The 21,996-nt window shown below is 41.2% G+C and overlaps 1 protein-coding gene across 1 annotated transcript in view; it reads right to left on the bottom strand.

Moving 5' to 3' along the window:
* The window catches only part of ltbp1 (latent transforming growth factor beta binding protein 1), a 300,540-nt gene that overhangs the window by 169,215 nt on the left and 109,329 nt on the right, over positions 1-21,996 (bottom strand). The window contains exons 9-11 of the mRNA XM_036130647.1: positions 16,053-16,112; positions 3,170-3,337; positions 450-623 (exon numbers count right to left, since the gene is read on the bottom strand). Of these exons, the coding sequence (XP_035986540.1) occupies positions 450-623; positions 3,170-3,337; positions 16,053-16,112 (402 nt within the window). The remainder of the gene's footprint in view (positions 1-449; positions 624-3,169; positions 3,338-16,052; positions 16,113-21,996) is intronic.

Below are 21,996 nucleotides of genomic sequence, written 5' to 3'. Positions count from 1 at the left end.
GGTCTTGAAGGAGATCCCTCAGGAGACCATTAGCCACTTCAGCAGGAGTATGCCCAGACGTTGTAGGGACGTCATAGAGGCACGCGGAGGCCACACACGCCACTGAGCCTCATTTGGACTTCTTTTAAGGACGATACATCAAGGTTGGATGTGCCTGTATTGTGTTTTTCCACTTTAATTTTGAGTGTGGCTCCAAAGCCAGACCTCCATGGGTTAATAAATTTGATTTCCATTGATAATTTTTGTGTGATTTTGTTGTCAGCACATTGAACTATCTAAAAAACAAAGTATTTAATAAGAATATTTCATTCATTCAGTTCTAGGATGTGTTATTTTAGTGTTCCCTTAATTTTTTTGAGCAGTATATATTAAGCTATTGAATTGATACTCCTGTGGCAGATTCAAAACCATATAAACCTAAATAAACATGCACTGAAACAAATACTGACCTGATATAATCTCTTCTTGTGTCCCAAAAGCCTCCACTGGTTTCTCTGGAGTTGGCAGGGGTTGTAGGGGTAATATGTCGACCGGTTCCTGGAACACGGTCACTGGCTTGTTTACAGGGGGGTTTGGTAAAACAGTGTAGCCCATTCCACCAGGACAGATTTCTTTGAACTTATCTATAAAATGACACAAACACAGGAAACAAATCAGTGTACTCATTAAGTAAAAGCAGCATGTTTGCTAATAAATGTAAAGACCTTTGTGAAAAAAGTCCCTAGATGCAGTGTTAACACTTCTGTGTGATGTTGGGACTCAGCGTAAGAACAATGCAAACATACAAAAGAGAATTTATTCAAAGAATTAAAACTATGAACTTAATGTTTGCAGAGTTTCACTGCTGTTATCACATTAGAAGAACCATAAAGACAAAGATGAGGGGTAGCACCAGGAGCCTGTTCATCAATTTTAACAGACCTGCTCCTCTTTTTTTAGACTGTGAAGAAACCTTTTTATTAAACCACTCTTATAAAACCAACATGTGAAGTCCCCATATATTTCCGCTTAGGTATGATTCATTAGACTAGACCGTCACTTTAAATTTGGAAAATTTACACAAAAACAGGAATTGACTAATCTGAAAGGAGGTGTAAGTTTAGGTTAGGTTAGTTTTATTTAGTTTTCTTTGACCTTAGTGTACAGAGGGTGTTTTAATGTCAACGTCATAAAAGTAAACTCCTTCTCCTTTAAGATTTTACATGCTGATCACAGCTTATGACTCTATCATAGGACCTGACACCTTTTTATTCGGTCTAAATTTAAAATAAGGTGATGATTTAAGGTCCCCAAACTAATAATCTAACCTGTTTACAAATAACCTTTAGTATTCCAGTTTGCTCTAAAGCAGTTCATGATATAATTATTTGGACTGAATGTAGCAGTGTTGTTACAGTTAGAAGGACATTCTTTAATACTGTAGAAGTATAAATAAAGTGCTAAAATCTGCTTGACAAAAAACACTTTAAGGCTACATGTTGGCACATCACCTAAAAACAGGTAAACTCTTCAGTGAACTGTAAAACGAGAAACTGGAAAGGAAAATAAAAGAAGAGAACTCGGCTGCATGTTTTAGGAATAAAAGCTTTAGTGACCATAAGTATTCCAGAAGCATTCCTGACCACTGCTATCACCTACAATCAAAGTTTGTACTCTTTGTGAAAGTTTAGATCATTAACCATCTTCATCTACCTGACTTCACTAAAATAGCTCTTTGATTGATTTATGAACATCAAGAATAGTTCTTTTTCAGTTAAAATCATTACTTTAAATATCGTCACACTATCCATATTATCCATAAATTGCTGTCAGTCACAAAAGCCTTGATAATACACGAAGATCCAAAAAAGCAGAAACACGATGACAACCCCAGATAGATTTCATTTTGTCATACATTCAGTATTTAGTTTATTTTTAACCTCTATAGCTTTGGTCTATGTAGTTTAAAATGGTTTCTCTTTTGTCCCATGATGCGGTCTTACTCTGTTTTTGTAAATTTTCATTAAAAGTGTATTTTCTCCTAATTCAGAGATAATATGTTTCTGACTAAAACTGGAGCTGTTTCCACCCATTAGTAGAGCTCACCAGGTAAAAACAAAAGCTATGCATTGCAATAAAGAATGACAAAAAGTGAAGTGGTAAGAGAGACAACAGCAACTTGAACAGTGTTGTTGGCAAATGGATTTTTAAAGCAACCTTTTATCCAAGCTGTGAACCACATGCAAAAGACAACGCATCAGGGTAAAAGAGCAGGAAATAAGGTCAAACTCATAATGATGCAAGGAACAACATGTAAGGCATTTAAGGGTAAGAGCAAGGTGTGTTGGCTCGCAGTTTCTTTCATTAGTAAAAAATGTAAACCCTAACAAAGCAAACATTGGCTGGCTGGTTAGGAAGATGAAAAGATAAATTAATATATTACTACATCATAGGAGAGGTAAATTGATATAAAATATTTAAAGATGTAGTAATGCGCTTGTAATAATTATCTAGTAAAACTGTAATAAATACCAAAAATATTATTAAATATTTATTTAGAGATTACACTTTTACAATGTACTCATAAAGTCACTGTTTTATGAACCATCTCCATTTATTATTTTTATTTTAATGAAGATGAACACGTCATGCATTGTAAATTCTAAACAGCCATCTTCCACTTCAAACGGCCAGCATTGGTGAATTATATTCTGTAGAGTAGGGACGTGGATGACATCTCAAGGAGATATAAAAATTCAAGTCACTTTTTTTTAAAGGAATTATTAAACCTTTATTAAAGATTAATAAAGCATTAATGAAAGTTTTATTATTATTCCCCTTTGTTTACACCAAAAATACAATTTGTTTTGTTTTGTTCAATTGAGGATGAAGGACATGTTTATTAAGGGAGTAACATTGTATTCCTTATTGCTAATAAAACTATGTCTTTCTTTGCATTTATTAGTAGATATCTTTTGAAAAGGCAGCACTTACTATGTCCTCGGTCTCTACTGGCTAACCTTTTTAGCAGGATTTGCAATGACTTTGGCAGTAGGAATGAAGTTTTTTGTAACACTAGTCGACTTCTAGCAGAGCCATAAATCCCCCAAATATGGCCGAACTGTCCATCAGGAAAGTTTGGGGCTCGTGGGAGAAAGGATAAATACTCTGTGAGGTTTGGGACTCTTACCTGTTCCTGGAGGGGGGCATTTGTCGCAACGAGGGCCCCACGCTTTGCCAACACTGCAACAGCAAAGCTGTTTGCTCAGCTGGGCAGACACAGGGTGTAAACACTGCTTTGCTGAGCTGACCAATCTGAAGCAAGCACCTTTTTCTTCCTGGATGGCAGGTGTGTTGGCTGAGGATGAGTACAGGAGGAGGACGAAGAGGGTGGAGACGTAGGAAATGGTAGACCAAAGTGTAGAAGATACATATTGGACAGAGAGGACAAAAAGTGAAGAAATAAAGCAGTTCCCTTCACCAGAGTAAATTGACCCTTTGCCACCGTTTAAATCCAAATTCAAAAACTAGACCCAAGCACATACAGAGGCATACTGCTGTAGGATTTTGACAAACACATTGTGTTATGCAAAAAACCATTACTGGCATCTAAACACAACACAACAAAGGAAAAATAACAAGTAGAAAGAAAACAAGAAAAATATTTCATGCAATAACACTTCAGCACTGGCTGAGTTCTAGGCATGCACAGAGTTTAATCGAGAAGTTGTTTCTTAAAGTAGCAAAACCATTTCCTGGTGTGTATGTGTGTGTGTCAATATTTTACTGGACATTTTTGAAAAAAATCTAGTGTGAGCAGGAACAATCAAATGGGTAACATATATTTTTGTTTTATATAAAATAAGGAATTGGAGCCTTTTTTATATTTCTACTTCACATGCTAAACAGAATAACTAAGAACTTTAGATCAACAACCTTCCTCTCCATGATATCCTGGCATACATTTACAACATCTACAGGGACCGATTTCTGCCATTCTTCAAAGGCAGAAAAACTAAATAACGTGCCCTTTAGATCAGGGAGCATTGTGCTAGTTTCCATAAGTCTGAACATGGAAAAACAAAGTCACTGGTCAAAGTTTGTGCTTATCTAAAGTCAGAGCAGTATCTACAATGCTTAACAAAATCAGAACTTTAAAAAATAAGACGGGATGATGACCAAAGTAGGACTGGACGATATAGAAAAAAAAAAGCATATCAATAAAATAGAAATCAGATTTATCAATATAGATAATTATCAAAGAATTCTAAGCATTTATTTTAGGTGCAGTCCTGGTCATTTAATGCTGTTACTTAATGACCTATTTTTAGAAACAGAAAGCTGACTTCAAACACAACCAAATTTCCAAAGTAAACATTTTGTTTGTAAACTAAACAACTAACATTTAATTTGGAGCCAAATATTTTGTTTAAAAACTAAATGCTTGGTTTGCAATGTAATATATAGTTTACAAACTAAACTTTTAGCTTTGTAATTAAATATTTAGTTTGGAACAGTGACATGTACAAATGTATAACATGGAGAAAATCTGACTTCAAAAATGAAAACCCATTTATTCTCTAATGACAGGCAAAAAAAAACCTGAAATATTGTGGTTAGATTTTAACTGTGTAACTTTACAAATGACAACCCAGATACTAGCACAGGGTGTTTGTAAAAATTTGGAGGAATGTGTGTAATATGAGTATGAGTAGTGATACAGGTGTGGCTCTATTAGCTTGGTGTTAACGTAGTTTTAAGTAGTCTTGATATGTTTTATGTAGTTTGCTAAACTGATTCTGGGCTTATGTGGTCTTCTGTTTGACAGATGACCGCCACTGTGATGCAGAGGCTTGACCGGACCGCTCCATACTCAGAGTCACCTATAAAAAAGATGCTGACATTACAGGCACTGATGGATCACACCTATATATTAGGAGAATGTATGTGACAGGAAAAACACTGGCTTCCTGGAGTATCTTCTTCCTGGTGATGAAGTGATGGGAGACAGGCTTTACCATCAGAGATCTGTTGTTTGAGTAGAGTTTAACCTTGTTCTACCAGCATTCACTCATAAAAGGAGGGCAGTTGTCTGATGAGGATGTGACTGCCACAAGGAGGATTGCAAATGTCCTGTGGAAAGTGTTATCAGGAGGCTCAAAGTTTTCAAAATAATCTCCCAGACTGTAACCATCAACCTGGTATATAAAATGGACAAACTCTTAAGAATCTGTGCAGCCCTTGTGAACATGCAGGGGGAAATCATCCACGAGGATGCTGGTTAAGCAGGAAACTTTACATGTCAAAAAGATCCTCATTAGTTATATTTTACTTTGGGCTGTCAAATTAAAGCGTTAATTTCGATTAATTAATTTAAAAAAAAATAACGGATTAAAAAAAATAACACAAATGAATAGTATAGGGTAGTTCACTGCTACTGTTTTCATCCGGGTTTTTCGTGCCGGACAGGAAGGCAGAAGGCGAGCACAGTGTCAGACGCAAACAGAGCAAACGACGAGTTCTCCACGTATTTTTCTTCTTTAGGTAACGTATCACAAGATGGTTTTGAGAGTAAGTTGATGGTTGATGCTATCAGATTGCCAGATACCGTCCAGATAGTCAGTCTGTGAATGCTGGCCAAACGATTTAGTCCGGTCCGGTGGCCAATTGCATTATCATTATTTAACGGCTGTATCTCCTCTCTGCATCGACCCATCTGCACCAGATTTTTTGTGAGTCGTGGGCGAGCGCTGCCCAACGCGTTCGTGAGCATCACCCAGTGGACGGGCGGGGAAAATGCGTGACAGCTTCTGCGGTGGCTGGCGGCCGGCGGTGCGCGAAGATGCTTGGCTGCAGGGCCGATCGACGGGTCCTTTTTCATTGAAAATATCCATTTCTTTCTTCGTCCTTCGGTAAACGAAAGAAACGTACATCCGACGATTTGGAATGCCTCTCTGGGCCTTTTGCCTACCGGCGTAACCCGGAAGTAGCGCTGACGTCACTTTACTGTAAAGTGTTGATATTGAGGGGAGTGTTCATTTATTTTCATTGTGTCTCCTACGTTACTGTGTGCCACATATGCCACAACCACATGTTAAAACGTCTGAAGGCATGAAATGTGAATAAGAGTTTTTGAACATTAATGTATCCAATGCTGATTATTCATTGAATCATTTAAACTTAAATATTTAAAATACTTTCACAGCAAAAATGATATGCGATTAATTTAGATTAATTAATTACAGAGTATGTAATTAATTAGATAAATTTTTTTATCGATTGACAGCCCTAGTATCCATACTTTAGACCTTGTGCTGACATATGGCATTGATTATGACGAATTAACAGTATTTCCTCACAACCCTGTCCTTTCTGACCATTTTTTAATGACCTTTGAGTTCAATTTAACTGAGTTCTTCACCCCCAAAAGAAGGTTTCATTATAGTAGATCTTTATCAGAAAATGTTGTATCAAACTTTAAAGAGTCTGTCCCCCTTTTAATATCCGCAGTATCACAGATATGCCTTGCAAATGGCAGCAATGTTGTTTCTTCCCATTCCCAAATTGATGCCTTTGTCGACGATGTCACTTCCTCGTTGCGTTTTGCATTAGACAATGTAGCTCCCTTGAAAAAGAAGGTGATTATTCACAGGAAGCTGGCTCCCTGGTTTAATTTAGAGCTGCGTTCCTTGAAATACAATGTTAGGAAATTGGAGAGAAAATGGCGCTCTACGCACCAAGAGGAATCCTACCTAAACTGGAAAAACAGTCTACTGTTGTATAAAAAGATTTGCAGATTTAGAGCAGCACATTTTTCATTATTAATAGAGAAGAATAAAAATAATCCTAGATTTCTCTTCAGTACAGTTGCCAAACTTACCCAGAGCCACAGCTCTGTTGATCCATCCATTCCCTTAGCTCTTAGTAGTAATGATTTTATGGGATTCTTCATAAATAAAATTGATTCCAATATAAATAAAATAATTGGCATCCTCCCTAACATGATTAACTCATCCTCAGTAAGTGAGGCAGCATTGGAGGAATCCTTAGAACCAGCACAGTGTCTGAACTGTTTAGAAGCAGTAGAGCTTTCTGAGCTATCTAAAATTTTAGCTTCATCTAAACCTTCTACCTGTATGTTAGACCCAATCCCAACCAAGTTGTTTAAGGAGGTATTCCCTCTGATCAGTGGTCCTATTTTAGACATGATTAATCTATCCTTAGTAAATGGATATGTACCACAGGCTTTTAAAGTAGCTGTTATTAAACCTTTACTTAAGAAACCATCTCTTGATCAAGATGAGTTAGTAAATTACAGACCTATATCTAATGTTCTTTTCTTATCTAAAATTCTTGAGAAAGTAGTTGCTAATCAACTTTGTGAACATTTACAAAGCAATGACCTACTTGAGGAGTTTCAGTCAGGCTTCAGAGCTCATCATAGCACTGAGACAGCTCTGGTGAAGGTCACTAATGATATTCTCATGGCCTCAGATAATGGACTTGTGTCTATACTTGTCCTGTTAGATCTCAGTGCTGCATTTGATACAGTTGATCACAATATTCTCCTACAAAGACTTGAACATACTGTAGGGATTAAGGGGAAAGCATTAGGCTGGTTTAAATCTTATCTGTAGGACAGATTCCAGTTTGTTCATGTTAATAATAAATCTTCCTCAAACTCTAGGGTCACCTGTGGAGTACCACAGAGTTCAGTCCTTGGACCAATTCTCTTTACTATATATATATATATATATATATATATATATATATATATATATATATATATATATATATATATATATATATATATATATGTATATATATGCTTCCAATTAGCAAAATTATCAGACAGCATGAGATTCATTTTCACTGTTATGCTGATGACACTCAGCTATATTTATCCATAAATCCTGATGAATCCGATCAGTTACTTCGACTACAGTCATGTCTTGATGATGTCAAAACGTGGATGACTTTAAATTTCCTGCATCTAAATTCTGACAAGACAGAAGTTGTAATCTTTGGACCAGAGTCCTCAAAAATAAACTTCTTAATCAATCACTTAATCTGGATGGCATTAAATTGGCCTCTGGTAATAAAGTAAAAAATCTTGGTGTTGTTTTCAACCAAGACATGTCATTTAAATCCCATATTAAACAGGTTTCCAGAGTTTCCTTTTTTCACCTCAGGAATATCGCCAAAATTAGAAACATTCTGTCCAGGAGTGATGCTGAAAAACTAGTCCATGCATTTGTTACTTCAAGGCTGGACTATTGTAATTCTTTACTATCAGGAAGTCCACAAAATGCAGTTCAAAGTCTTCAGCTGATCCAAAATGCTGCAGCAAGAGTTCTGATGAAAATCAACAAGAGGGATCATATTTCTCCAATTTTAGCTTCCCTTCATTGGCTTCCAGTCAAATCAAGAATAGAATTTAAAATTCTCCTTCTCGCCTATAAAGCCCTTAATAATCAAGCTCCATCATATATCAGAGCTCTGATTACCCTGTATGTTCCTAACAGAGCACTTCGCTCTCAGACTGCAGGTCTGCTGGTGGTTCCTAGAGTCTCTAAAAGTAGAATGGGAGGCAGATCCTTTAGCTATCAGGCTCCTCTCCTGTGGAACCAACTCCCAGTTTTGGTCCGTGAGGCAGACACCCTATCTATTTTTAAGACTAATGTTAAAACTTTCCTTTTTGACAAAGCTTATAGTTAGAGTGGCTCATACCCTGAGCTATCTCTATAGTTGTGCTGTGATAGGCCTAGGCTGCTGGAGGACATCAGGGTCTAATTTTCTCACTCTACTGATTTCTACTGTTCTTCAGTCTACTGTTCTCCAGTTTTGCATTGTATTACATTGAAATGACTGTCGTCATTTCAGCTTTTAACTTTTTGCTCTCTCTCTTTTTCTTCATAGTAGGTACACCTGGTCTGGCGTTCTGTTAACTGTGACATCATCCAGAGAAGACGGCTCACCCGCTACTACCATCTAATGTAGAACAGATTACTAGATCAATGTGTGCTTCTGTGCTTGTTTGTCTGTCTTGTTGTGTCTCTGTTCTGTCTTCTGTAACCCCAGTCGGTCGAGGCAGATGACCGTTCATACTGAGCCCGGTTCTGCCGGAGGTTTTTCCTTCCCGTTAATGGGTGGTTTTTCTTCCCACTGTCGCTTCATGCTTGCTCAGTATGAGGGATTGCAGCAAAGCCATGTACAATGCAGACGACTCTCCCTGTGGCTCTACAGTTCCCCAGGAGTGACTGCTGCTTGTCGGGACTTTGATGCAATCAACTGGTTTCCTTATATAGGACATTTTTGACCAATCTGTATAATCTGACCCAATCTGTATAATATGATTGAACTTGACTTTGTAAAGTGCCTTGAGATGACATGTTTCATGATTTGGTGCTATATAAATAAATTGAATTGAATTGAATTGAATTGAAAGTAGATTACATGGTGCAGAATACCATGCCTATCTTTGTTTAAGAGGCAAAAAAAATATATCGGCATGAAAACAGGTATTTATTTACAAATTTATTTACACATTGTGTAAACATCAGGGCGTCATGATTAGTCATTTAGCCATTATAGTCCAGAGTTTAACGTTTGGCACCAGGATGTTTTCATTCCAATTCTTAAATCAAGATTTAAGAATCTAAGGAACTATGTGTCAGGATTCTCTGTTGGTTGGTGTGCTAATTCTGCTTCACAGGTGGTTCTAGTTCCCTGGGGGGCGTGACCCACACCTGCGGCTCGTTTAGAGTGTGGATCACTGACTTCTTAAGGAAGACGCAGACAGATGGAAGACACCAGAGCCTTACCCAGTCACGGTACGACGTGGCCTTCGTAGAGCTGGATTAATTCGGCCATCATCTCTCCCTTTAGGTGCTGGGTTTTTTCTTTGTGGGGAAAAAAGATGGGTCCCTTTGGCCATTTATCGATTACCGAGGCCTCAATCAGATCATTGTAAAGAATAAGTATCCACTTCCCCTCCTATCTTCTGCTTTGGAACCCGTCCAGAATGCCACAATTTTCACTAAGCTTGACCTACGCAATGCTTACCATTTGGTGCGAATCAGACAAGGCGACGAGTGGAAGACCGCTTTTAAGACCCCTTTGGGGCTCTTCGAGTATCTGGTTATGCCGTTTGGTTTCTGCAATGCTCCTTCCGTGTTCCAGGCTTTGGTAAACGACGTCCTACGGGACTTTCTAAATTATTTTGTTTTCGTTTACTTGGACGATATACTTATTTACTCTAGTAACCCCGAACAACATCAGCAGCATGTGCGGCTTGTGCTCCAACGCCTTTTAGAGAATCATCTATTTGTAAAAGCAGAGAAATGCGAGTTCCACCAGCGCACAGTCTCGTTTTTAGGCCTCATCTTAGAAGGCGGTCAAGTAAGATCAGACCCTGAAAAAATTAAGGCTGTAGTAGAATCAAGGAAACAGTTATAGCGATTCCTCGGGTTCGGCAATTTCTATAGCCGTTTTATTCGCAACTACAACTTCATCGCTTCACCCCTGCACGCACTCACCTCCTCCAAGGTTCCTTTTATTTGGAGTTCCGAAGCCAAACCAGCCTTCCAGGAACTCAAGACCAGGTTTCCCAAGCACCCATTCTCATTCACCCAGACCCCTCAAAACAATTCACTTTAGACACTGGTGTGGGTGCAGTATTGTCACAACCCTCTGACACTGATAACAGACTTTACCCGTGTGCGTTCTTTTCACGCCGGCTGTCTCCAGCCGAGAGTAATTATGATGTCAGGGATCGGGAACTGCTAGCCATTAAGATGGCGTTAGAGGAGTGGCGGCATTGGTTAAAGGGATCCGAGCAGCCCATAATCATCTGGACCGACCACGAAAACCTCGCCTACCTACAGTCAGCCCGACGCCTTAATCCCAATCAAGTTCGCTGGTCCCTATTCTTCTCCAGGTTTAACCTTACTATAACCTACCGTCTAGGCTCCAAAAATGTTAAACCTGACGTGCTGTCGCGACAGTTTGCCTCACATGAGGAGGAAGGGGAGCCAACACCCATCCTGCCTCCCACTTGTACCGTGGGGGCCTTACGGTGGGACTTGGAGGATCGGATCAAGCAGGCACAGAGACTAGATCCTGACCCTGGTACCAGTCCCGCGGGACTAATTTACGTGCCCCAGGCTATGCGTCATGACGTCCTACACTGGAGCCACGACTCGAAGTTTTCTGGCCACCCGGGCATTTTTCGGACACAATCCCAGGTTTCTCATCGTTTCTGGTGGCCTTCATGGACTAAGGACATCCGCGAGTGCATTTTGGCTTGTTCGGTATGTGCACAGAACAAGCCTTCTAACCGGCCACCCTCTGGACTATTAAACCCTTTACCTATCCCTAGACGCCCGTGATCACATATTGCTTTGGACTTTGTCACGGGTCTCCCGGTGTCTCAAGGTATGACCACGATATTAACGGTGGTAGATAGATTCTCTAAAGCGTGCCACCTGATACCCCTCTGCAAGTTATCCAATGCCTATCAAACGGCCCAATACCTCATCCGTCACATTTGCAAATTACATGGCATCCCTTGCGACATCCTCTCTGACCGGGGTCCTCAGTTCATCTCCCAGGTCTGGCGGCACTTTTGTTCTGCTCTTGGTGCCCGCTACACACTCACTTCTGGCTATCATCCGCAGACTAATGGCCAAACAGAAAGAATGAATCAACAACTTGAAACCACCCTCCGCTACCTCACTTCATCCTCTCCGTCCGACTGGAATAAATTTTTGCTTTGGGTCGAATACGCATTAAACTCTCACGTCTCCTCCTCCACAGGTCATTCGCCTTTTGAAATTTCTTTAATTTACCAACCACCACTACTACCCACCGAAGAACAACAGATTCCATTCTCCTCTGTCAACGAATACATCTGCCGCTGCCAAGAAACCTGGAGATCCACTGTCTCACACGCACCGCTGAGCAGAACAAGAGGTTTGCCGACCAGCACCGATCACCTGCTCCCCAGTATCGCCCCGGTCAGAAGGTTTTGGTTGTACTCCAGAGACGTTCTCAGTAACCCTTCTGCTAAGAAGCTTGCTCCTGGTTTCACCGGTCCTTACGTAATTGAATCTGTCATCAGCCCTACCTCTGTACGCCTTCGCCTGCCCCCTCACTCCAGAGTTCATCCCACCTTCAACGTTTCCCAAATTAAGCCTGTATTGGAGACAGAACTTTGGATTACTCACCCGTTTGACGTCTGGCTCAACGAACCAGCAACAAGGAATCTCAAGGCTCAGATTTTGCTCTGGCACTCCCCCTCTTACTCCCTTGGTGTTACCAAGCCGGGCTCAAGGTTCCCCTTTCTGGATTCTGCTGGTTCCCCCGAATTCTCTGGTTAATCCATCTGTCTCACCATCAGTCGTGGCACGCCTCGGATCCCTCGCCGACAAACCATCAGTCTGCCCTCCAGCTGCTAACCACCGCCTACCCTCGAGAGCACACGGCCACAGAGTTTCCCTCACAATCCCTCCCCGGTTAGGTCCGCTCGCACTAAATGGTAAGCAGCCTGGCTTCTGGAGACTCTCCCCTGGTTTGTCTTTAATTAACATCTCCCTTCTCTCTCCTGCAGTTTCCCCAGCACTGACATTCAGACCTCGATCGTTTCCACCACCCTGTGTTATCCTTGTAGCCTGAACCTATAATAAAACTTCTTAAACTGCGCTCTGGCTTCCGTATCGTGTCTGCATGTGGGCTAAGCATATTAAAACCATGATACTATGTAGTTCTAAGGAACACAAAAAAGAACAAAAGGACAAATAAAAATAGTTGAAAACCATTACTATAAAAATATTTAATGAATTTAGAGTTCACTGAAGGAAGTTAGAGAAACAAAGTTCACCTTAAAGAATTTAGGATGAGGTTAAATTTGCTTAACTAAGTTAGAACAACATTTGGTATGTGTTTAACTCATTCACTATGTAACTCTGTGTTAGATAAAACAATATTTGAGGAAATAACATTTTAAAGAACAATTTGCTGAATTAAGAATCAATAACCTTTATGGCTCTTGGTTTTTAATTAATGTAATTATTTCTCCGGAAATAATTAGATTTGAATTGGTAACTTAAGAATGTAGAGAGCGGTGTAAGAGGATGATGACCGGATGTAATGGTGAGGGCGTATCCGACCACTTGGCTGTTAGCTTGATAATGAAGCTTTCTCTTAAGTTACACTTGATACCATTAATGAACATTAATGTTCCCTATTCTGACTGTACTAAAGCTCGTAGCACTATCGGACACTGGTGAAGCAAAACCAAAACAAGCGTTATGTTTAAACAAACAGCAGTCATGTTCAGGGCTCTCAACTCTCCCACAATGACTGATTGTGACTGATTGCACATGCACACACGGCGCACATATTTCTCACACAAAAATATAACAAAGCCCATATGGCCCACAGATGATCCGTTCACAGCACTGTCCATTCAGAGCTCAGTCTAAGCCCCACCTTCTGCGGAGCTGTTTTGGTTTTAACCAGTGACCAGTAAGCCGGCACTGCGTACTGCTAAAAGAAATGAAGCCGGTAGGCAGGAGGCAAGAGTTGAATCAGGAAATAAAACCCCACTTGGTCAGTTTGAGTTTCTTTTTTATTCTTTGTGCTGTGCTTCAGTGCCTCAACGCTCTTACCTATATCCGTGGAAAAGAGAGTGATGGGAAAAAGGAGCAAGCAGATGTTCTACTATGCGAGCATTTCTTAAGAAGTTCCGACAGCCTCATATTATGGCTATGAGATAGTCTGATACTTCTGATACTCCTCCTGGCTGAATTCCAACAAAATATTTTACTAATATTTGAAAAAGAAAAGGACAGGATACAGCTGGTTGGGCTTTGGTTGTTGGCCTTTGGTTTCTTATTACCCAGATAGTTATGATGTAATCTATAAGTGGGTTTAGTTAAGAGGATAAAACGTGAGAAAAACTTGTCAACCATTGGCTTAGTTGTGTGTTTTCCAACTGGTGCCTAATTATGGTTTGTTTTAGAGCCGCAAACCGACAGTTGAATAGTAATTGTGTTTATTTTCCTTAAAGCTTCGGATTATCCTTGAAGGAAACCTCAAGTTTTAAAGGATGTGTTACATTCAGGCAGAATTTGTCTACAACAGCAATAAAGTGTAGTTTTCTTTATGTACTCCACTGAAAATGAGGAAAATTACGTGAGAAACTGAAGCACTTAAATAGACATTAGCATGTGAGTGACAATGTAAATAATTCTCATCGGATAAAGAACCTGCGGAACCAGCAGCATGTTTCTAAACATAAACTGATGGTTTAATTGATTCTCAGCAAGGGCATTGCACTCATACTTTTGGGAAAGAAGCTGTTTTTAAGTCTATTAGTGTTTGATTTAATGTTCCTTAATTGTTTATCTAATGGAAGTGGGACTAAAACAGTATCATTATACAGGTGGATGGGATCTGTGGCAATACTTCTTGCCTTTTCTGGACTTGTGCAGCATAAACCATGTCTAGATATTGTACACAGTTTCCCACGGTCTTCTGTGCTGACATCACCACCCTGCCAAATCCTTCCTCTCCTGTGCAGTGCAGCTCCCATACTACACAGTTACGCTGAGACATGGGATGCATTCGATTGTAGCTCTATAAAAGTTGATGACCAGTTGAGTAGAACCTGAGTAAAACCCCATGTTGAAGGGCATGAAAAGTATTGCTACAAAGGACAGAAAATCCAACCTCAACTAAAGGTGGACTAATCGCATTAGGCATAGAAACCTTGCCCAAATAAGTTAATAGCTTTTTCCACAATAAATTTTGAACTTTCTTCCAAAAGTCAGGAGCCTGAAAGCTATTTTGTTTTGACAATGTGTGATTTAAAATGTCAAGTGTTTGTTTCTTAAATTTGGGATTTCATCTGTGCTAAATGTGTTTTTCAAATTCTCCTTGGGAGTCTATCTGACTGCTTATTATTGGCGGACATACACTGTATGATATTTTCAATCATTGTCCTCGGATACAGATCAAACTGTACAATAAAACCACAGGGTTTAAAAGTTCACAGCTCATGATAGCTCACGGCCGATGCTCTGATGAGATCTCACTACTCACGCTGTACATCCAAAACCACACGTTGGACTCAGCACCATAGAGAGATAGTCAGACTTGTCTATTAGAAAGCCATTCACTTTCGAACCGTAGTGGAAGTAGTGTCAATGCGGACTGTTAAATATGAGGCTCACTAGAACAAAACAAGCTGCCTTGGCAATTCTACGAGTTGCTCCTCCGTAGTTTGACTCCATGTCACACGTACCACCGCCATGCTTCTCTCCGCTACTATGGTCTCATCTAAGAAGAAGAAGAATTCCCTTGTTTGCACATGCGCAGTGTGCGAGGTCGTGGGAAAACGACTCGTAGATGCTCATAGCTCTGTTTTAACAACAGGATGTGCTCATGATCACCTCACAAGGTCCGACTGAATTTCAAACATGTTTGATTTTCATCCGACCATACGATTTCACATCAGGAGGTGGTCATGAAAGGAAAATCGGCCCTCATTACACCCAGTATACTATATGACACAGGACGCACGATGAAGCTGCTCGGCCTGATCCAAAACATTTACGCACAACTAAAGAATCGGCCCAAAAACAGCAAGAAATTGTAAAGTGTATGCCCAGTTTAAGGGGGATCCTGAAATTATTCTCCTGCTTCTGACCATCCTCATACATGCTGAATTTAAGCAATAATCCATAAGCCTTTCTAAGTGGACCACAGTTAAATATATTTTGACTGAATGATATCATGTCCAGTTTCGCAAATATTCGTTAAGATTTGAAGGAAGTTAATTTCTCTGTGTTCTGGGTTAATAAACTGAAAAGAGTTAAATAAAAAAACTATTAAAAAGGTTAAGCTTCTGCATTATGGTTTATATTAGAATAGCAATGTGCATTTCTGTAACAAAATAGCATTGTTTGTTCAGTCAGCTGAGATTTTCCCATCAGGTTTATAGATAGCCTAAAAATAAAATAGCTAGCCTACAACTAGAATGGCTGAAAAATAAAAAGTGAGGCTCTTACCTCGGCAGTGGGAACTGTTGATTCTCTTGTATCCTAGAGGACAGTCTATCAGAGGGATAGCTGAGGAAGCAAATACAGGAAGTTAGTAACTGGAATGTTTGTCTTTCAAATCCAGTGGTGCATCACAACCATACGAAATATCCTAATATCTGTGATGCATCAGATATTTTCTGATTTAACCATATGAAATATCCTAATATCTAACAAATCAGAAAATATTTTTCATAAATTTGGCCACTTGGATGTACTTACTGTCCTTTATGCCCACACCTATTTTAGATCTTAGAAATGGTTGATTGATTGTGAGCAGCAAGAGAAATGTGAGTTAGTGACAATTGGTAACATCATTGCAATATTCAGTCAACATTTGGTAATATTGTGCGGATCTATTAAGATGAACTTAGAAATTAACAAATAATCCACAGTTCCACCGACCCTACTCGGTTTGGCTCCCCCAATGCCACTCCTCCCTATTTATGACTCATGAAATCTTTTAAATTTAATTTTTGTTATTTTTTATCTTTTAAATTTTTTTAACCCTTGTTTGAAGCACTTTGAGACACTTAAACAGCACAATAAATAATATTCAAAATTGTTATGAATGTTATTCCAGCCATCCAATCCATTTGTTATACTGCTCATCTGTACAGGATTGTGGTGGAATGTCTGGTGCCTATCTCTAGGTCCGGCTGACGCCTCAGGTCCAGTCTGCACTCCATAGTCCTGCGAGCTGGGGGTCCAGGTGGATTCATCCCCAGTGTTCACTCCATAGCCCTGTGAAGAGGGGGTCCAGGTGGATCCGCCTCCAATGTTCACTGCATAGTCCTGCGAGCTGGGGGTCCAGGTAGATTCACCTCCCGTGTTCACTCTATTGTTGTGCAATTATACACTGTTAAAAGTTATTTAATGTTTCATAAATAACTCTGTCTGTTAAGTATTGTCTGGTGATGATCAGCTCTTAAGCTGATATCAAGACAACGGTTGAAAGGGATGAATTCGAGCACTAGCGATCTTTTAACAGCAAAACCTGCACACACATAGAATAAAGGAGTGACACCTTCTTTTCAGGTTCAAGAATTTAATAACAGAAATAAAATGAACATCCAGAGAACATCACTATGTAAGGCTGTTTATCTGAATTAACACAATATTTTGATTAGTAAATTCTCTCTACTAGGCTAGTGAAACTTAACTAAACTACTAAGGAAAATGAAGATAAAAAGAAGCTAAGCTAAGGAACTATTTACATGCAAAAACAAACAAAAGACCAAACAAAATGTTTGGTCATAATCAGAATAATTCAGTGAATCCTGGTTCACTGCAGATCTGATTAACAAAAACATGGAATGGATTTAAAACATTTCCCATGTATTTCAATCCATTCACAATGCAAAGCCCAAGTTAAACAAAACATTATTTGTTGAAAATATATTCTGAGGACTGTTTGTCCTGTAAAATCATTTAAACCCTTACGACCGAGTTTGTTAATGCGATTCTCCCTCCGGGCACATGGGGTTGCTGTGGCAACTCGGTGGCTAAGAGGTTACAACATAAAGTTGCCGAAATTGCCTTGAAAACCGCCATTAATGTACCATATTGATACGGGGATAAGGCTTATAACACCATCTGAGGATGGCGGAGCAAACCAGTTACGCTTTATACTTTAAAACGAACGCCTTTTGAAATGTCTGAAACCGGATGTTAGCAAGGCTAATAGCATGTTGGCTAGCGAACGCTCGGCGCTAACATGGTACCAAATGCTAACAATGCCATGTTGTTCTAAAGCCCCATGTGTACAAACGGCTTACAAAACATTTCCTAATAAATCTTTTCTTCACCCTCAGTCCGCTGCCCAACCTGTTGATGCCTCATGTGTGAGTTTTGTCCACTTTGGCCTTTCCAGGAAGAAGCGTTGAAGGAGGAAGTGGTTGGCTAGCGTTAGCGGGCTAGCGCTTGGCTCTGCTGCACCACATGGTTGGGTCGGAGGCCTAGTATCCTGGAGACAGTCCTTGCCATGTTCTCTGACCAGTTGCAGTCCGATTTAAGAAGATTTCTCCTCGGCATGGGGACGTTGCTTCTGTGCCGGCTTTTCAGCTCTGCGTTGCCTGGAACCAGCTCCGTCTGTGGTGCGCTGAGAAAGCAGAACAAAGCTGGCATAGACGGATTCCTTCACTTCGGCATCTGTTTCTTATCTTTGAATTGGCTGGCAGTTTCTCCCTATGCCAGGGAGGAACTGAGTTCCAGAAAGGCTCATTCTCACACAGCTCACGGCCTCTTCCAGGCCCCATGGATGGTTCCTGGAGGCCTTCAGTCACATGGCTCCCTCCTCTCCTTGAGAGCTGGTCCTCAGAGGGTTTGGAGGTGTGTGTCTCAGCAGCTTGGAGTCAGGAGAAGGAGCAGAATTCAATCTGAGATCAATTATTTATCCTGGCGTTATTGCATAACACCATAGTCTCCAGTCTTCACTCCATAGACCTGCGAAGAGGGGATCCAAGTGGATCCGCCTCCAGTCTTTGTTCCAGAATTCCTTGAAGAGGGGATCAAAGTGGATCAGTGGAAAGCTCAGCAACCAGGGCTTCGTCGAGATGCTAAGCACCCAGGGCCTCATCGAGATTCTAAGCACCCAGGGCCTCATCGAGACGCTAAGCACCCAGGGCCCCATGGTTATCATAAGGTCCCCAGGTTGCTGCAAGAGTTTCTGCATCCGGAGCTGTTGCTTGACAGGCAACTTCCTGAGTTGATGCATGGGTTGTTGCTACCAGAGGTTCTGCGGGGGCTGCTTCAGAGGTTTCTGTTCTCCAAGTTCTGGGGGTTCCGTCTCATGGCGAACTCCAGGTTCCAACTGATGCAAAACTCCAGGTTCCGTCTGCTGGCAAGCGCCAGATCCGTTGCATGGTGTTCTTAAGGGGTGCTCATCTGATTTGTTGAAGCCCTACAAGGGTCCTGCACCGGCATTGATGCCCGCCAAGGGTCTCGGACCATCGTCCATGCCCCCAAGGGTCCTGCGCCGTCGTCCACGCCCTCCAAGGGTCCTGCAGTGACGCCAACGCGCACAAAGATCTCTGCACCATCGCCTGCCAAGAGCCCTGCACCGTCGCCAGCCAAAAAGGGTTCTGCTCCGCCTCAAGGGTCATCTGAGTCACCCAACCGAGCCCCAGCTACGCTGGGGAAGGCCTCCAGAGAGGCTGCTATGCCAGGGAAGACCTCCAGAGGCGCTGCTACACCGGGGAAAGCCTCCAGAGACGCTACCAGGCTGGGAAAGGCCTCCAGAAAAGTTGCTATGCTGGGGAAGGCCTCCAGAGACTCTGCTACGCTGGTGAAGGCCTCCACAGACACTGCTACGTTGGGGAAGGCCTCCAGAGATGCTGTTAAGGCAGGGAATAATAATAATAATAATAATAATAATTAATAATACATTTTATTTCATGCGCATTTCAAAGCACTCAAGGACACTGTACAGGTAAAAACAATAAGATGTAAAAGCAACATTGTTATAATTAAAAGAAACAACACAAACTACACACAGGAATGTAACAGAAAAATCATAGTGAAAAGGAAATCATGAACATGTGGGATAAAGACTCGGTATTGCAAATGTCAGGGGGGAGTGAATTCCAGAGTGTGGGTGCAGACAGAGAAAAAGCTCTGCTCCCCAATGGTGTTAAGACGGGCGGAAGGATCAACAATGTGAGTGGTAGAAGAGGATCTAAGTATGCGAGAGGGAGTTGAAATTTGAAGTAAAGGGGAAGGCCTCCAGAGAAGTTGCTATGCCGAGGAAGGCCTCCAGATCCCCTGCAATGCCAGGGTCTGCTCCCCGATGCCCGCCTGAGCCCTTAGTTTGCATTTTTTCGGGTTTCTTTTTTTTTGGGATTTTTGGACTCTAACCCTCCGTCCAAGGCCTCCCTGTTGACGCTGCCATCATTAAAGGGCTGGAAATGCCGGGTCGTGACGAAGGAAAAACAACATAACTCTCTGTTTCGTTTGGCCTGAGTGCAGTGCTCACCAGAGCAGCCTGTGGCCCTTTATTAGCAGATTGCGCCCACCTGTGTAAATCTCCACCCACAACAGGAAGTCAATAAGAACATCAACAATAATATTCAACACTCCCTCTGCCCGCCCTGTCTGGGTTGTTTTTTGCTTGGATTTTTGGACTTTTGAGAGACTTTTTTTTTTAAGGGTGTCTAGTATCCGCCTTTGAGGAGGGGGTACTATCATGATTTAGGTTTTTGTTTGTGGCACTTTGGACTTTTCCAGGCGATCAGCCTGTAACTTCTCAGCCACCAGCCACTATCCAATCAGCTCAGTCATCAGTCAATTACTGTCAACTCTGGTCACCTGTTCACCTGCTTACAAATACCTGGTTCAGCCAACTCATCCCTGCCAGAACGTCTCTTCATGCCTCATCTTGTCTAGTGTGATGTGCCCTGCCTCTACCTGTTCCTATGTGCTCAGCCAGCTGGACTCTTCTATTAAAAGTTGCCTGTGTTTGCATGCTGCACAAGTCTGCCGGTTTCCCGTGACTTCCTACCGCTCACTCTGCCCATTCTGGTGGTTCCCTGGTCCACGTCGCCTGTTCTGGTCTGTCACTACCTGTATCCTCTGGTCTCTTGCGCATCCCTCCCTGCCTGCACCATGAGCCATAACTCATCTGTCAAGTCTGGTTCTGCTCGCCTGGCTCAGCTGTCACTACTAATCCTCACAATAAACCTTTTAAATCGTAACACTGTGTCTGGCTGATTATCGGGTTCACCAGCATCATTTATTACATTCTCGCCTGGAGTTTTGAGAAAGACTAAAGGTGGAGAGGGGAAGATTCATGAAGTCATCTGTTTACGTTTGGTATATCTGGAATTTGCTCTTTTAACCAAGTCTCTGTTAGCATTACTAAGCTGGCCTCTCTGTAGACGCACTGATGCCGGGTTAGTGCTGTTAATTCCAGTACTTTGTTTTTGAGGGATTTTACATTTCACATGATGTATGGAAAGGCCGGTCTGTACCTTCTCCTCCAGCTGTGCCGGCTTCTCCCCACTCATAACCTTTTCTTTATCTCACAGGATATTACTGGCCGATCTGCTGCAGCGGTAGAAGGGCTATTAACGAGGACGAGCAGCTAATTTCTGGTGTAAACAATGGCAGTGTGTTCTCCTCTCTAGTTTCTGAAAACAAATGGTGTATAAAACAAAATGAGCAGCAATATTGACTACAACATGGTTAGTTCCATGTTGTGTTGAAAGTAAAAAAGACAGTGAGACATACACACTACTAGAAGTACATAAAAAATAAACTTAATAAAGATTTGGATCTCTGTCACACGCTGCTAGCTCATGTGGCGCTGACAAAAAACATTTTAACTGTTTTAATGAAAATCATAGACCATGTAAATGAGAATAACTAGAGGAAGTTTTGGTGTATCCCACTTCTCTCTCGGTGTCAGCTGGGATGAACTGCAGCCTAGACCATAACCTTGAACAGGATCATGCAGGTTTTTTATGATAAAGACAATGACTGGGGCTGCACAGCAGGTGAACCTTGACTTTAAAGCTTCCACTGCACAGCAAGAAGGTCCTGGGTTTGAACCTAGCCTGTGGTCTTTCTGCATGGAGTTTGCATGTTCTCACTGCGCATGTGTGGGTGGAAATCTAGGCTGATTCTCTTCTACTCTTTCTACTGTTGTATAAGGCCACCAGTGGAGAAATGGTGCACAAATACCTGCAAACAGAGGCTTTGTTTTGAGGGAGATGACAAAGCCACATTTGTTTGACCAAGAAAGCCAAATTAACTACCAGTTACCAATGTCTCTGAAGCACAATGGACTCTTTCACACTCAACTGTAAGACAAAGTAAAAAAAAAGTCTCAACTCATGCCTTTGAAGAGAACAAAAATGCAGACAAATACTCTGGTATTTAATACTACCACTGTATATACATGAACTACATTTTCATC

Source organism: Fundulus heteroclitus, unplaced genomic scaffold (genome assembly GCF_011125445.2).
Source record: "Fundulus heteroclitus isolate FHET01 unplaced genomic scaffold, MU-UCD_Fhet_4.1 scaffold_37, whole genome shotgun sequence".
Classification (NCBI taxonomy): Eukaryota; Metazoa; Chordata; class Actinopteri; order Cyprinodontiformes; family Fundulidae; genus Fundulus; species Fundulus heteroclitus.
The sequence above is the reverse complement of the archived record's forward strand: the minus strand, read 5'-3'. Positions and strand labels throughout refer to the sequence as shown.